Source organism: Kwoniella bestiolae, chromosome 6, assembly GCF_000512585.2.
Source record: "Kwoniella bestiolae CBS 10118 chromosome 6, complete sequence".
Lineage (NCBI taxonomy): Eukaryota > Fungi > Basidiomycota > Tremellomycetes > Tremellales > Cryptococcaceae > Kwoniella > Kwoniella bestiolae.
The window spans coordinates 1,433,662-1,447,114 of NC_089246.1; the positions used below are offsets into that span (position 1 = coordinate 1,433,662).

At 47.6% G+C, this 13,453-nt stretch overlaps 8 protein-coding genes across 8 annotated transcripts; 6 read left to right on the forward strand and 2 right to left on the reverse strand.

The window, feature by feature from the left end:
- Window positions 1-210: 210 nt before the first annotated feature.
- I302_107734 (uncharacterized protein) lies at window positions 211-961 on the forward strand (the record flags this gene model as incomplete). The annotated part of the gene is made up of 2 exons (XM_065870523.1): window positions 211-358; window positions 426-961. The coding sequence occupies 2 exons, from the start codon at window positions 211-213 to the stop codon at window positions 959-961; spliced, it is 684 nt and encodes a 227-aa protein (XP_065726595.1).
- Window positions 962-1,450: 489 nt separating this feature from the next.
- I302_107735 (uncharacterized protein) lies at window positions 1,451-1,928 on the forward strand (the record flags this gene model as incomplete). Its single annotated transcript, XM_019193136.1, has 2 exons — window positions 1,451-1,490; window positions 1,567-1,928. The coding sequence occupies 2 exons, from the start codon at window positions 1,451-1,453 to the stop codon at window positions 1,926-1,928; spliced, it is 402 nt and encodes a 133-aa protein (XP_019044613.1).
- A 246-nt stretch (window positions 1,929-2,174) lies between these two features.
- I302_107736 (uncharacterized protein) lies at window positions 2,175-3,680 on the reverse strand (the record flags this gene model as incomplete). The annotated part of the gene is made up of 6 exons (XM_019193135.1): window positions 2,175-2,342; window positions 2,395-2,538; window positions 2,712-2,891; window positions 2,956-3,039; window positions 3,094-3,234; window positions 3,618-3,680. 6 exons carry the CDS (start codon window positions 3,678-3,680, stop codon window positions 2,175-2,177), a joined length of 780 nt encoding a protein of 259 aa, XP_019044612.1.
- Window positions 3,681-4,309: 629 nt separating this feature from the next.
- On the forward strand, window positions 4,310-5,009 carry I302_107737 (uncharacterized protein; the record flags this gene model as incomplete). The annotated part of the gene is made up of 3 exons (XM_019193134.1): window positions 4,310-4,373; window positions 4,474-4,506; window positions 4,579-5,009. 3 exons carry the CDS (start codon window positions 4,310-4,312, stop codon window positions 5,007-5,009), a joined length of 528 nt encoding a protein of 175 aa, XP_019044611.1.
- Window positions 5,010-5,590: 581 nt separating this feature from the next.
- I302_107738 (uncharacterized protein) lies at window positions 5,591-6,165 on the forward strand (the record flags this gene model as incomplete). Its single annotated transcript, XM_019193133.1, has 2 exons — window positions 5,591-5,663; window positions 5,723-6,165. 2 exons carry the CDS (start codon window positions 5,591-5,593, stop codon window positions 6,163-6,165), a joined length of 516 nt encoding a protein of 171 aa, XP_019044610.1.
- Window positions 6,166-6,250: 85 nt separating this feature from the next.
- On the reverse strand, window positions 6,251-8,181 carry I302_107739 (cytoplasmic tRNA 2-thiolation protein 1; the record flags this gene model as incomplete). The annotated part of the gene is made up of 10 exons (XM_065870524.1): window positions 6,251-6,388; window positions 6,442-6,495; window positions 6,556-6,599; window positions 7,028-7,126; window positions 7,199-7,257; window positions 7,304-7,418; window positions 7,469-7,588; window positions 7,638-7,752; window positions 7,805-7,923; window positions 7,992-8,181. The coding sequence occupies 10 exons, from the start codon at window positions 8,179-8,181 to the stop codon at window positions 6,251-6,253; spliced, it is 1,053 nt and encodes a 350-aa protein (XP_065726596.1).
- A 301-nt stretch (window positions 8,182-8,482) lies between these two features.
- On the forward strand, window positions 8,483-10,781 carry I302_107740 (uncharacterized protein; the record flags this gene model as incomplete). Its single annotated transcript, XM_019193131.1, has 4 exons — window positions 8,483-8,686; window positions 8,736-8,939; window positions 8,981-9,992; window positions 10,057-10,781. 4 exons carry the CDS (start codon window positions 8,483-8,485, stop codon window positions 10,779-10,781), a joined length of 2,145 nt encoding a protein of 714 aa, XP_019044608.1.
- Window positions 10,782-11,212: 431 nt separating this feature from the next.
- Window positions 11,213-13,344, forward strand: I302_107741 (TIGR01456 family HAD hydrolase; the record flags this gene model as incomplete). Its single annotated transcript, XM_065870525.1, has 10 exons — window positions 11,213-11,285; window positions 11,367-11,413; window positions 11,492-11,583; window positions 11,850-11,937; window positions 12,009-12,130; window positions 12,195-12,297; window positions 12,403-12,605; window positions 12,672-12,735; window positions 12,817-12,947; window positions 13,146-13,344. The coding sequence occupies 10 exons, from the start codon at window positions 11,213-11,215 to the stop codon at window positions 13,342-13,344; spliced, it is 1,122 nt and encodes a 373-aa protein (XP_065726597.1).
- Window positions 13,345-13,453: the final 109 nt, after the last annotated feature.

Genomic DNA, 13,453 nt, shown 5'->3' on the forward strand with positions numbered 1-13,453 from the left:
TAGGAAGTCAGACATCCTTTGAGGGTCTTCCCTGTGTTCGCACAGCATTGAGAGATGACTGTGCGATGACGATGATGAAAATATCTCAAAGGATGTCCTAAAGCGAGACAAAAGGTACATGTAGAGGTGATCATCAAATTTGACTATAATTGGCTGTCTGTGCCTTGATTAGCTCAACAACGACCATAATATATAGATTCATCATTAATAATGGCAAATCAGCGACAGTCAAACATCGAATGGAGAAATGGGCAATTGGTCCACGCTAATCCAGATGAGTATGATGATGATGACGATGACGGCACTTCAACAGTGAAGGGAGATGACAGTGATAATGATGGATCGACAGTGATTGATGGTAACTTGACTGATCTCTCGCTTTTAAGTTAGTCGAAATTATCAGCTGACTTTGGATTAATGACCAGGAGCAACGGATCGATCGAATACCATCCAAGCTATAACATCTGCAATGAACTCCGATGCAGATCACGCGGTTCAGGTTTTGTACATGCTCAGCAGGGCATCGCAAATGGATGGAAATGAAAGCGTCTCCGCGGACATAGCTCAATTTACCAATGCCATCAACGCTTACAACAACTCACGACATTGTGCTGATCCACATTCTCAAAAAGTCCTAGATACGGCATTGAACTTCTTGAAAGTGAAATCTAGGATTGATGCCAAGTACAATATTGATCATCCTGCATTTGTAGCTCAGATCAAGCGAGAGATCGCAGATCCCTCTCTTGTATTACACGAGCGTGCTATTACCTACTCGGAAGAGGTGGGCGCGGATACATCTCGTGATGACCCACCAGAGCTTGCCCATACCTCTTCCGAAGAGGTGCGCGCTAATACATCTCATGAGGATCCGTCCCATTCCGAAAGAAGAGGAGGCAGTAGTTCCATCATTAGTAGATTGTGTGATGGATTTTCGCGAAGATATCATGGTTTTTGGTGAAGATCTCGTACTGTCTCAGGTAAATGCATAGCGATTGTATTGGGTCATGTCCCGCTTTCACACGCCGGATACAGTACTCGTACTACCCTTCCTTTGGCAGACACGAGTTGAGTTGGTGTTGGTCTCGATTCGGGTCCAAGCTCAAAGGATCTTCACCTCGCTTGTGTATCATGTAAGATATCAGATATCCTTTGGAAAAAAAAAACAAAGAGTACTTCCTGTAGCTCGGGCACTTGCACAGCATGACGCACAACGTATGACAAAGGGGGAGAGTCACCACAAAAGATGAGAAGGTAAATGGGCTGCGTGTTGACAATGGATGCCATGGCAGACAGCCTTCATTCGGGGTTTTAGTTACTCCATGATGATGCGAAGGCTCACGATGGGGAAAAGGCATATATATCTGAGAGATCGGCCAAGGGGGACGACTTTGATTCATACTCATCCACAAAAATCTTGTTCCTGCGAGATAACATACACATAAGCAATATGTCAAGCCATCAATCTGCAATCGGATCGCAAATGTCAGGTGAGTCTCATAAACTCACGTACAGTAGATCACATCACCTGCTTTGCGTCATAGATTGAGCTGACTCTGGTTTTAGCTGAAGCTGAAGAACGGCTTGCTGCCCGTGAAGCCGAGATGCTCAAGACTCACAATACCCACGCGATGCTCATACGTAAGAAGGGAGAGGGTAATCGCCAGGCTAAACGTGACTTGAAGGTTTTTAAACAGAAGCAAGAACTATACAAGATGACCAAATCCTCTTCTGGCTATGAAGAAGACACTCGAAACACATTTGTCAGAGGTTTCCTCGACTATAGGGATCTGATGTGTGAGAAATACAGTGGGACCACGAATGACACTAAAGGTAGTACGGCGGATTCTTCGAATGCGTCAACACGACATTCGATCAGGGAATGGTTTTTGGGTAGGTTCTCCACAGGGGGTTCCAAGACGGAATGAAGGCGGTCTTAAATTACAATAGCGACGCACAACAGTCCTTTGACTAATATGAAGAAAATTTTGGTAGTTTGTACTGGAAGTGACCACCGATTGTACGTAGATGAATGTTTCGAATCGGCTACACCCATAATGATATCATGCGTGACAGTTTCGGAAGGGGGGACCTTGAAACACGAATCCTTTTAGACTACTGTAGCTGCGATGCCAGGCATCCCTTCCCTATCTTGATCTGCTCTAACTTCTTATCTACCCATCCCTTTGGTCCTTGGCATCGGAAAGGAGTTTCGCTTGCTTCCTCTCCTTCAGATTGAGAGATTCAACGGCGGAGTGGTGGAAGGAGAGTTGGATAGCCATTCGAGAGTTGAAGTTGGCGATGGCTTGTTGGAGATCGCCATCAACCTTCTCGACGGCATCCTATGTGAGAAGAACGAGTCAGCGCTGAACATGTTATTGTTGGTCAACTCACCTTGGTATTGGTGATGGTGGAACGTAGCCCCTCGTTCTCCTCCTTGAGCTTACGGTTAGCATCGGTCACTTCGTTTTTCTCATTACGAAGTGATGATGTTATCCTTCGCTCCTGTTCGAGCTGTTGCTCGGCCTTCTTCTTCTTCTTTTCCAACAATTGCATCTCAGTAGCGTGGGGGCGTTGTTGGTCTTAAGCTGGGACGCGAATTGGTTGAGGGGGTTTTGGAAGTGGGTTTGAGTGGTCTCAAGGGATTCCTGGACTAGGTGTATGATATATCAGCTAACGTATATCATCGCAGCTGGGTATTTCGCACTCACCGTCATGTCACTCTTCTCTTTCTCAATGGCATCATTCTTCTCTTTCAACGACTGGATCTGAGCTTGACGTTGTCGTATCTCTTCATTGCGAAGATCGATGGTACTTTGGAAGGCGGTAGCTTTGGCCGCCTCGGCACTGGTCTCCCCTCTCAAAGCGATGATCTTCTCTTCTAGATTCTCCTGCAAGGTGGTACCATTAGACGTTGGCAAATATGTCTTTTGATGGAGAGAAAGTGCGACTTACAATAGTTGCGAGGTGAACGTGAACCTCCTTCGATACTCTCTCCTTCTCTCTACCTGCTACAGCTGCTTCGTTGGCAGCTTGTTCCTGTAAGGAATGAGCGTCAGCCTCGATATGACCAGAGAGGAGAGAGAGTCTTACCTTGAGTTCGGATAATTCTTGATGTGCAGACGCAACATCTTGTTTATGGGCTATTAAGGTTTGTAGCTCGGCTACTTTGGCAGTAGCTTCTTCGCTGACGGTTCGGTATTGGTTGGCGAGAGTTTCATATTCCTTGTTGTGCTGAACGCAGCAAGTGAAAAAGAAAGAACAAACAAGACAATAGGATAGGAAAAGGAAAGCTGATTATATACATATTCATTACTGCATACCTTCCTTGGTACTCGTCACAGTGTAGTACAATAAGACCACCACCATCATCAGATACCACCTGCCAGATCAAACAGAATGATACGATGGGCGCTACCCTCCTTTCGCTGGTGCGAGCTAGTTGCTACTGTAGTCAGATCCAATTCAATTTTTAGCCCAAAGGACCCTCTCCCATTCGCTTACATACATCCTTTGAGGGTTCTCACCATGGATGATGTGATGGGAACTGATGATTTTGATGGGGAAATGGAGATGCCTTGGCTTGGAAGCCGAACAACGGTGATCATAGCGCTCACACATATTATTAGCACAGTGTAATGATGATCCTTCCCCTCAATCAATTGTTTCCACTTGATCATAGTGGCGCAGCTGACCTCGTGTTCGGGTGGGAGGATCGGCTGAATGCGTCATTCATAATGTCCGAAGACTACTATATCGTGCAACTAAATTAAGGTCCGTGCCACCTCAACTGACGACATTGCTATGGTGAGATTCACAGAAAGGATGGTCGAGTACAATACCTCTCGTCAGCTCAAAGTCCAACATCACTGATTGAGCCGATCATAAACATGCGTGAACCAACGAGTCAGCCAGTCATCAACCAGATGATCATGTATGACATGCTTTGGGTCTTTCGTATGATCATTCCAGCCCCTTCATTAGTCAATCTTGAATCAACATGAGAGTGATCGAAATGTCTCGACTTTTCATGACGAGCGCACATCCCTTTAGCACAGTGACGAGAGTCCGACCATCTAGAACAAGAAGCCGAGTGTACTAAGACACGTTTCCAGATACAGATGAAGAGAAGACCAAGTTCACCTTTCATGTATCGGATGAAAGGATGTATGCACTTTTCGAGTCGATAAATCCTAGAATGTGTAGGGTATAGAAAGGTGAATGGTCCGTGCGCCTGACTGATTTGCCACTCCCCCTATGCTAACATCAACATCGTCAACAATCTTTGCAAAATAAGCACATTCGGAACATGTCTGACAACGAACAAATGACCAACGATTCTAAAGGGAATCCAAGTTTCTTAACTAACACCAGTGGGTATCGCATGCCCAGATCCTGAACACGGTGACTCAAATTGAATGCGAAGTGATTTTGATTGATGACTAACGCCGATCTCTTATCCTGCTACATCAGATACTGCTGTTACCAACCCCTCCTCAGCTGACGGTGAGTCTCATTTCCTTACATAGAAGTCCAGATTCTCATGTACGGTGTTATAAGCTGACATGCTAGTCTTAGATTACTACTTGCTAAACAGCTTGAACGACCCGGGACTCCCCGCAGCTTTAGCCTCGGGCAATGCTGATCAGATCGACGAGGCGACGAACACCTTGGTCTTAGATATCCGAAGTAAGATGGCGAGGGACGCGATCGAACAGAGATTGGCGGATTTGGAATGGGAACAGAGAAGTACTGCTGCGTCCAAGTCTACAGGCAATACCTCGTCTCGTAATGCTCAATCATCTACAAGGGGTGATTACAAGGATGAAACTGCTCCTGCGATTACAGATGATGGATATGCCGAGCAGCTTCGGGCAGAAGGCAAAGGTATGACCTTCTATGAGGCCATGGGGGAGATTGAAAGAACTCATGGGCCTATGGGACGCATGAACGAGGGTATCATGCTGCAAGCAATGAAACAATTGGAAGAGGAGGATAAGGCGCAATGAGCGGCCCGATGATGTTTTCAAGTCACGTACATGAAACGGATGGGTATGTATATCTTAGGTATATTGCAATGTTCGTTCATCAAATCTATGAAAGGCATGCAGCATGAAGTCTATCGCAAATTCCGCTATTCTGTTGGGAGATGATGAGAATCCCATTGGTGAGTGAAGGATCACGTCAGCTCCCACATTCATTTTTTGCTCCATATAACACTATCCTTCCTCGTCATGTTTCAACTGTCTCGAATGATCTTTCCGGTCCAGGCCATTCGTTGGTCCAGGCAGCACATCTTCCGACTACAGGAAAGCCAGTCATGAGTCCGGAGTGTCGTTCACGAGCGACGTTCCTGTAGCGCCGAGATGAGCGGATGTGTGATATGTACTTCTGTGATCTGGACCCAAGCATCTGGAGTCTCAGTCCGATTGTAGATGTACCTTCCACGACATGTTCGAGTCGTGGAGAAGACCCAGATTTGAACTGATATAAAAGGGTACATACAGCAGGGTGAATTTGCTTTCCCCATCGAATCGACCCGACTCAACATCCAATTCTATTCTATTTGTCATTACCTTAATCTGACACAATGCCCAAAGGGAAAGAGACCAACGATACTTCCTTTACCAAGACTGACAATTCAGGTACTACTGAGTCACAAGGTATGGTTGTATTCGTTCACCTTTCATTCGTTCTGTCTGTGCTGATCGACATGTTTTAGATGGTGACACCACAAGATCTCGACTCAAGGCGGAATTTGACGCAGCTGCTCTATCTGGCGATACCGACCGCATCACCAGGGCAACGCATGCCCTTACACAGCACATGTACCCCAGAACGATCACCGAAGAGATCAGAACGAGCGATGAAGACGAGTTTAAGCGAAGGACCGGACTGAATTACACCACTGTCAAGTCAAGACTCCAAGGTGACACTAGACCCGCTACTTCCCAAAAATCAAGAGAATATGGCTCTGGAAACGAAAACAACGCGCCCAACAATTCCAATATCGAAGACGGCGACCGTTGGACATTTGGCCCTCAAGATGAGGACGTGAAGGAATTACTGCAAAGTCATTCACCTGCCGAGGTCATGGCGATCATCACGCTGGGTCTGATGCAGGAGGATCCGGAACCATCGCAAGGTCTTGATGAGGCGCGATGAGCGGTATGTCATATCTCTTGCTCCCATACATGAAACAAATGGGTATGCATGTGCTGGGTATATTATGTCCTCTATGATATAGTATCTACTTGATTTCGATCGCCTGGACAGCCTTTTCGATCCCTTCTGCAGGTTGGGACGCACCAACGTTACTATAACGTTCGAACATCGGGATTGTACGATGTCCCGTCGGCGCGTTCGAGGAGTTCGCTTGGGTTTGGCGCTGGGATTCATCATACATCAGTAATTGTCAGCAGGTGATATGTCAGCACTTACCAGAGCAGACCTGTCTAACCCAGCTTCCAAGCCTTCCAACAAAGCGCAGGCTTTCTGTGAAGTCGACATGATCAGCTACAATATTTCTGTGGACTTGTCCGCTAGCTGACTTACGCAAAGATCGTTCGAGGAGATATACCCGCATCTCAAGCAGGTCTCTGTGGTTTAAGTCAGCTCTATCGACGTATGCGTTTTGTGTAGGGGTGACAGGGAGAGGAGAGCAGAGAAGAGGGGAGGAGAAGAGAGGAGAGGGGAGGAGAGGGGAGGAGAGGGGAGGGGAGGAGAGGATGAAGAAGAGAAGGGGAGGAGAAGAGCGGGGGAAGAGAAAACAACGAGGAGGGATAGGGGAGTGTAACATAAGGAAAGGAAGGGCATGGGGCGAGCGGGGGAGAAGGCTGGAGAATTGATGAAAAGGGAAGATGGGAAGATGGGAGGATGGGAAGAGGGAAGGAGGGTGAAACAGGAGATAGGTAGAGGAGAAGGGGGTGGGCGAGAGGCAAGGCGAGATAGGGGAGGGAGATAGGAGAAACGAAGGACAGATGCGAAGCGGAGCGAGGGTGAAAAACAGAGTAGAAACGAGACCCACGCATAGCTTTCATCCCCTTCTGCACACTCTGTTCCAACTGGAATGATTCTCCCGAATGAATGATATCTACTATCGCACTTGGTCGGATCGCTTCGAGGTCTTTGAGGAATACTCGAGCGTGGCCACGGTAGGCTAATGATATCAGCGAGGGTCATGGCCGTATGAACTCACCATCTGGAGAATAGATGCATTCGGTGGAAAAGTAAGTGAGTTTCTTGAAGTAGGCGTACCTGCTTGGATGTCAGCGTCATTCTTGAAGGGTAGAAGGTAGCTTACATGACGATCTCCTTTTCGTAAGCGTATTTGAAAGGTTTACTCCTCTTGATAGTATCTTCACTTTGGGTGGTAACGGCGGTACATCGTCCGAGACGGGCGATGTCTCCTCGCATGACTAGATGTTCGGTCAGCTGTGATGAGTAAAGGAGTGAGAAGTAGACTTACTGTTCATGAGAACGGTCTCAGCGATATCATCCGCATTATGTCCTGTGACTATATGGTCTACACCTAGTTGGGCCGCTCCTCTATCTAATGCTTGTCGTCTGAATACACCGCAAAATGTGCCTGCGACATGGTATTAGCTCGAGCAACTTCAAAAGAAAACTTAGCTTACAGTTATTTCGTCTTCCGACTTGCTCAACGATCTTATCCATTGTCCAGCCGTACAACTCGTTATACGAGAGTATCTTGAGGGGTAGTCCATACTCAATTTGATTCTGCTTAACAGTCTATACGAGGAGTAAGCTGGTTGTCCTGAAAAGAGAAACAAGGCTAGCTCACCTCCAACGAATCATCTCTATACCCTGTGATACCCTCATCGATAGAAAGTAAGAACAGGTCCAATCCGTAGTGGTATCGTTTGTTCAGTACCGATAGGACGTGAGCCAGCACGGTAGAGTCTATAACAATCAGATCAGCAAAAACGATTCGGCAACGATGCATCGATCTCACTCAAACGCCCACTCACCCTTCCCACCACTTGCACCTATCGCTACCTTCTCCCCTCTCTCGAATATCCCTTTCCCCTCAACAATAGTGTTATGAACCTCCGTCTCGAACACCTCGAAGAAACAATCCTTACAAACTTGTTGGCCTGTTTTCGGCCTTTTCACCAGAGCCCTGGCGGTATGGCATAGCGAGCAGGGTGTGGGCGGCATGTTGTGTCGGTAGTGTATCCGATATTAAATGCTCAACTGAGATTATCAGATTATGGAGATGAAAAAGTGAAATACGAAAACATCGATTGGGTGGCAAATATATGTACAGTCAGAAGGTTTATCGGTTAGGCTTGGGTCAAGGGGACTAACTGCGCGCCTACTTTTAGGCAGATCCGGTTGTATGGATATCCCTTCTCCACTTGCTAGTGTTACCGGATCACCTTTCAACTCAACATCAATACTACTCTTCTTTCTCTTCTTCCTCCTCTTAACTACACATCATACCTGCACCGACCACACCATGACCGACCCTCCATCCTCCAAGACCCACGACACGGGGCAGAAAGACGCACCCCTGCCATCCGAAAGTACCCCATTCACGTTCACCTGCAAATGCCTCAACTTGAAGGTGAACGGGAGAATAGCGAAAGAAGACGAGAAGAGGGTGGAGAAGGAGAGTAGGGATAGTATCAAGGTGTATTTGTCAGTTGGCGGGGAGGTAGTGGTGAGCTAGGCTTGGCAGATATGCGCGACTGAAGCTGACGATATCATAGAAACTCGGCGGATATGTCACATACGACCAAGATGTCTTCCGAGAAGACGATAACGCAATGGAGCAGGAGGGAGATATCCTCGGACCATCATGGAGGATATGTTGGTTGTGCGATGTGAAATGCTACGAGGCTGAAGGAAAAGCGAAAGGCGACGAGGCAGCGCAGGAGGAATGGGTGAGGGTAGATTTGGGAAGTGGGATATTTGTGAGTTCCGCGTGAGATTGACAGAGCTAAAATCATTTTAGTATGGAGACAACCTCGACACCGAATCAAACCTCCTCTCATTCTCCAAGATACGACTAGATCACCCCAAATCATCGTCAAACTTCGGACGACCCCCTTCCAACTCCACTCCCAATCCCTATCCCGCACCCAACTCCACACCCGATCCGCATCATTTGATCCCACCACCCCACGACCCCTTCTTCCTCCCTCCTCCGTTCATACCCAATAACCCGCATCTACGAGATCTATGCGATAACGCGGGCGACTACCTCAAAGATGCGCACAAGAAGCTGGAAGATGAAGTGAGGAGATATATCTCGTCCAAGACGCAGGAGATGCGAGACTTGGAGGAGAAAGTACGAGGCGAGGTGGAGATGCTGTGGGAAAAATACAAGGAGGGCCCAGGGAAGGGAGATGTCCTCGAGCAATCGAGGAGCGCTAGTACCTCGCGAGGGGGCGATGTCAGCCGTCCGATGTCCAAAGACCGATCGGTACCCTCAGACGATAATCCTCTCGCCAAAGTTTCGACCTCTCCTTCCGTGAATCCGCCCAGCGCCTCGCTTCTTGCTCAGTCTCTTTCCGCTAATGCGTTCTACGCCCCACCTCCGAGTACTGCTCCGCCTGATCTCAAAGACGAGATCAACAAGACCCTTGACCAAGTGGCCAACACATACAACAAACGAGATGACAGCAGAGCAGTGGCTATGAGCTACGTATTTAGTAGTCTCGCGGATCATATGGGCGGTGCCAGTGTAGGCACAAGTCAACGAAGGAGACGAAGCTCGTCGAAGTCCAATGGGGAAGTACCCGCGGACAAAGATAGTTGGATAGATGAGGAACGTGCGACCCTGAGGGCAAGTAACGACGGTAGGATGTCTGCGGTGGAAGAGGAAGAAGGCGAGGGTAGAACGCCGAGACCTGCTCAGGTCAGACAGCTGCGTGATGAGAAGGAGGCGAAGGGTAAAGGGAAGGGGAAGGTTACGTTTGAAGAGCCTGAGGGGAAAAGTGAGGTGGGGTCAGCGGAAGTCGAGGGTGAGTAATAGCTCGATCTAACATTATTTTTAGATACATTTGCTTACTCTGATGACTACTCCAGACACCGTATTCGACATGGAGATGGACGATCATCATCCTCCTCGACCTCAGTCCTCGTCATTCCCACCTGAGAAGCTTGCCAAATTACCTATCTCACGAACACGGAACATCGTCGAAGCGAATCTCTCACGAACCTTTGCCGCTGACGCCCCATCCCATCGAGCCGCATGGAGACGTATCGAAGAGAATGGGTCGATGTACGCCACCCTCCGTCGAGGCTCTAGCTCGTCAGAGGATGACGAGGGAGTGGAGGACGAAAGTGGAATATCAAAATTAGCAATGTCGATGCCCATGGCCATTCATCTGCCCAAGTCTCGAACTAGGCATGAATCAGTCACCGAGTTGGAGAGGAAAACTTCGTTATCTGATAAACATGGGATGTTGGTGCCCCCCTTACTCAAGGCGATGCGACAGAGAGGGATCGAACAGAATTCGTTAGGTCTATCATCGCCCCGGGGTAGAACGCAAGGAAATAGGAAGAGTTCGAGATCTGCGTCAGTGTCGAGGGAACGAGAACAGATGCAGTCGTATAAGAATGATCCGGGGGCTTTGTACGAGAGCTTAGGAGATGAGTGCGATGATGAAGAGGGGGAGAATGGGGGAGATGAAGGCACGTTGAGGGATAAGGGGTTCGTACCGCCTCATGTGCTTGCTAGGAAGAATGAGAAGGATAAGGAGAGGGAAGAGCTGCCGGATGTGGGGTGGAGGAGTCTGGTGTCGAGTTAGGCTTGGGCTCAGGATGGACAATAACAACTATTGGACGTGGGATTAGTGGAGGAGAGCAAAGTGATCATCACCTGGAGTAGTATCGGTCGAATTGAAATGGGGATAAAGGGACTTCCAATCAGACGTTGTATAGTACCGCACGAATAAACATTTTCTGCTTCTCCTATCTAATATCACAAGCCAAGTCGACTACAAAATCAAGTAAGGTTTCCATGTTACATATCTCATGCATGTCATATATCAGATGCTACAATAAATGCTATAATGATACATCACTGTTATTTTGGTAGAAGTGTGCCTGGGTGAAACGGTATGACGCGGTTATCACCAAACTACAAAAGTTGACTTTGAGCTTTTCCTTTCTTCTTCTGCTTTTTTCTTGATATCTCAACTACCGATATCCTCAGAGATCAACATCGCTGATACTCGGAATGCTGAGATCAGCCTGGAGCGTGCGTAGAGTGGTATCTGCGGGTCAAGTTGGCTGTACAAGGTCATTGCATTGTGAGTTGTTACAAATCATTTGTATCTCAGATCGACTGACATAGCTGAGCTGATATGTTTTGTTTTATCTCGCTGGTTAAGCCAAATCTGCACCGTTCCCTAACAAGCTGGCATTTGCCTTCGACATAGTGAGTCCAAGATTTTCGCATCTGTAGTCTTCCCGTCTAGCAATGGGCAATATGAATTGCTGATAACTCTGATCATAGGACGGCGTGCTCAAACAAGGTCATCATAATGTTCTACCTCAGGCTAAGAGGGTGTTGAAGTTGTTATCGGGGGAAGATGGGAGATTGCCCAAGCGAGTGAAGTCTCTTCTACTTCGGTTTTGTCCCATATCCGTTCTTCTTCTTCTCTGTCTCCCTCTCCTCCCTCTCCTCTTCCCTCCTCCTCACCTTCTATGTTGCCAGTTCATCTTCCAGTTTCATCTCGCTCATGCCCCCTTTCCCCTCTCCTTGTCCACTCCTCTCCTCTTCGCTCCCACCCCTCTTCGGCTCTTCTCCGTCTCCACCTCGCCCCATTCCGACCACTCCCCTTTCCCTGATCCCATGCTCACATATCATATAGACCAATACCATTCCTACTGATCACCAATGGCGGGGGCGTACCAGACGAAGAGCGAAGAGCGGCACTATCTTCCGAGCTGGGTATCAAGGCAGGTCTTTCTCGACTTACTAGATGAGTAAAGCAAAGTAGAAAGAAGATGAGCTGATAACATCTGCTCAGCTCACAGAGAACCAGCTGGTGCAAAGCCATACGCCTATCAAAGAATATGTGGAGAAGTATCAGGATAAACCGGTGTTGGTACTTGGTGGGAAAGGCGAGAGTTGCAGGAGGGTAGCTGAGTCGTAAGTGAACTAAACTATTATGGTATCAAGTATACGCGTGGCTAATTGTTCTGTGTGCGGATAGGTACGGTCTCAAACATTCTTACATCCCTCAGGATATTGTAGCTTGGAAACCTTCTATATGGGATAGGACGGAGCTGACAGAGGAGGAGAGGGGATTTGCAAGGGTCAGTCTATCTGTTTCTGCCTAAATAATATCCCCAAACTCCATCAATTCGGAAAGAGCGACAGTCTCTGTAAGATCCACGTGCTGATCCAAAGTTTATCTCCAGCCTCAAGACTTCTCGCAAATACCATTCTCCGCAGCGTTGATGTTACATGACTCGCATGACTGGGGCCGAGATATCACTTTAATTCTTGATCTGATGTCTTCTCATCGAGGGATCTTCGGGACGAGGAGAGAGGGGCATGATAGAGCGGACGTAAAAGGAGACGTGGAGTTGGTGTTTAGTAATGCCGATGTGGAGTGGAGATCGTGAGTGTACTTTGTATCCTATCTTCTTTAGGAAATACACTAATATCAATAACCTCTCATTTATAGAGACTGGCCAATACCGAGATTGGGCCAAGGTGCTTTTAGATTATCCCTTGAGAGTGTATACAAGGTGAGCTGGTCCCGTCTCAACCTCAAGGCAACGCAAGAAGTGAGATTCAGAATAAGGGACTGATGTTCTTCATCCGCATAGTCAACCACAGGTCTGGATCTACCTTATAAACAATTTGGTAAACCATTCAAAGCGACGTACGATTTCTCGGAACTTATGCTACGTAGATACTTGAGAGAGGTGGGGAGAGATCCAGAGGGAGCACTGAATGTGTGAGCTATATCCACACACACACACACACACACACACACACACTCTCTCTCTCTCTCTCTCTCTCTCTCTCTCTCTCTCTCTCTCTCTCTCTCTCTCTCTCTCTCTCTCTCTCTCTCTCTCTCTCTCTCTCTCTCTCTCTCTCTCTCACTCGCTGTTGCGGTTTATATGCTAAGGCTAATGCTAATTCTCTTCCATAGGTATATGGTAGGCGATAACCCCCTATCCGATATAGACGGAGCCAATCGCCACGGCTGGTCTTCCATCCTAGTGAGGACGGGGGTATTCCACGATACTCACGGGGAAGTACCTAGTCATAAAGCTACGATTATAGCTGATGATGTGGAGAAGGGGGTGGAGTGGGCCATACAGGAGGAAATGAGGAAGGGGAGTTTGTGAAGTAAATTGATTCGTTGCATTTGGATTTGTTCTTTAGATGATATACTTTGAATAATGCTGAGTGAGTAGAATTGCGAGCAAGTAGAATTTGAATATAGATTGTCTGTGG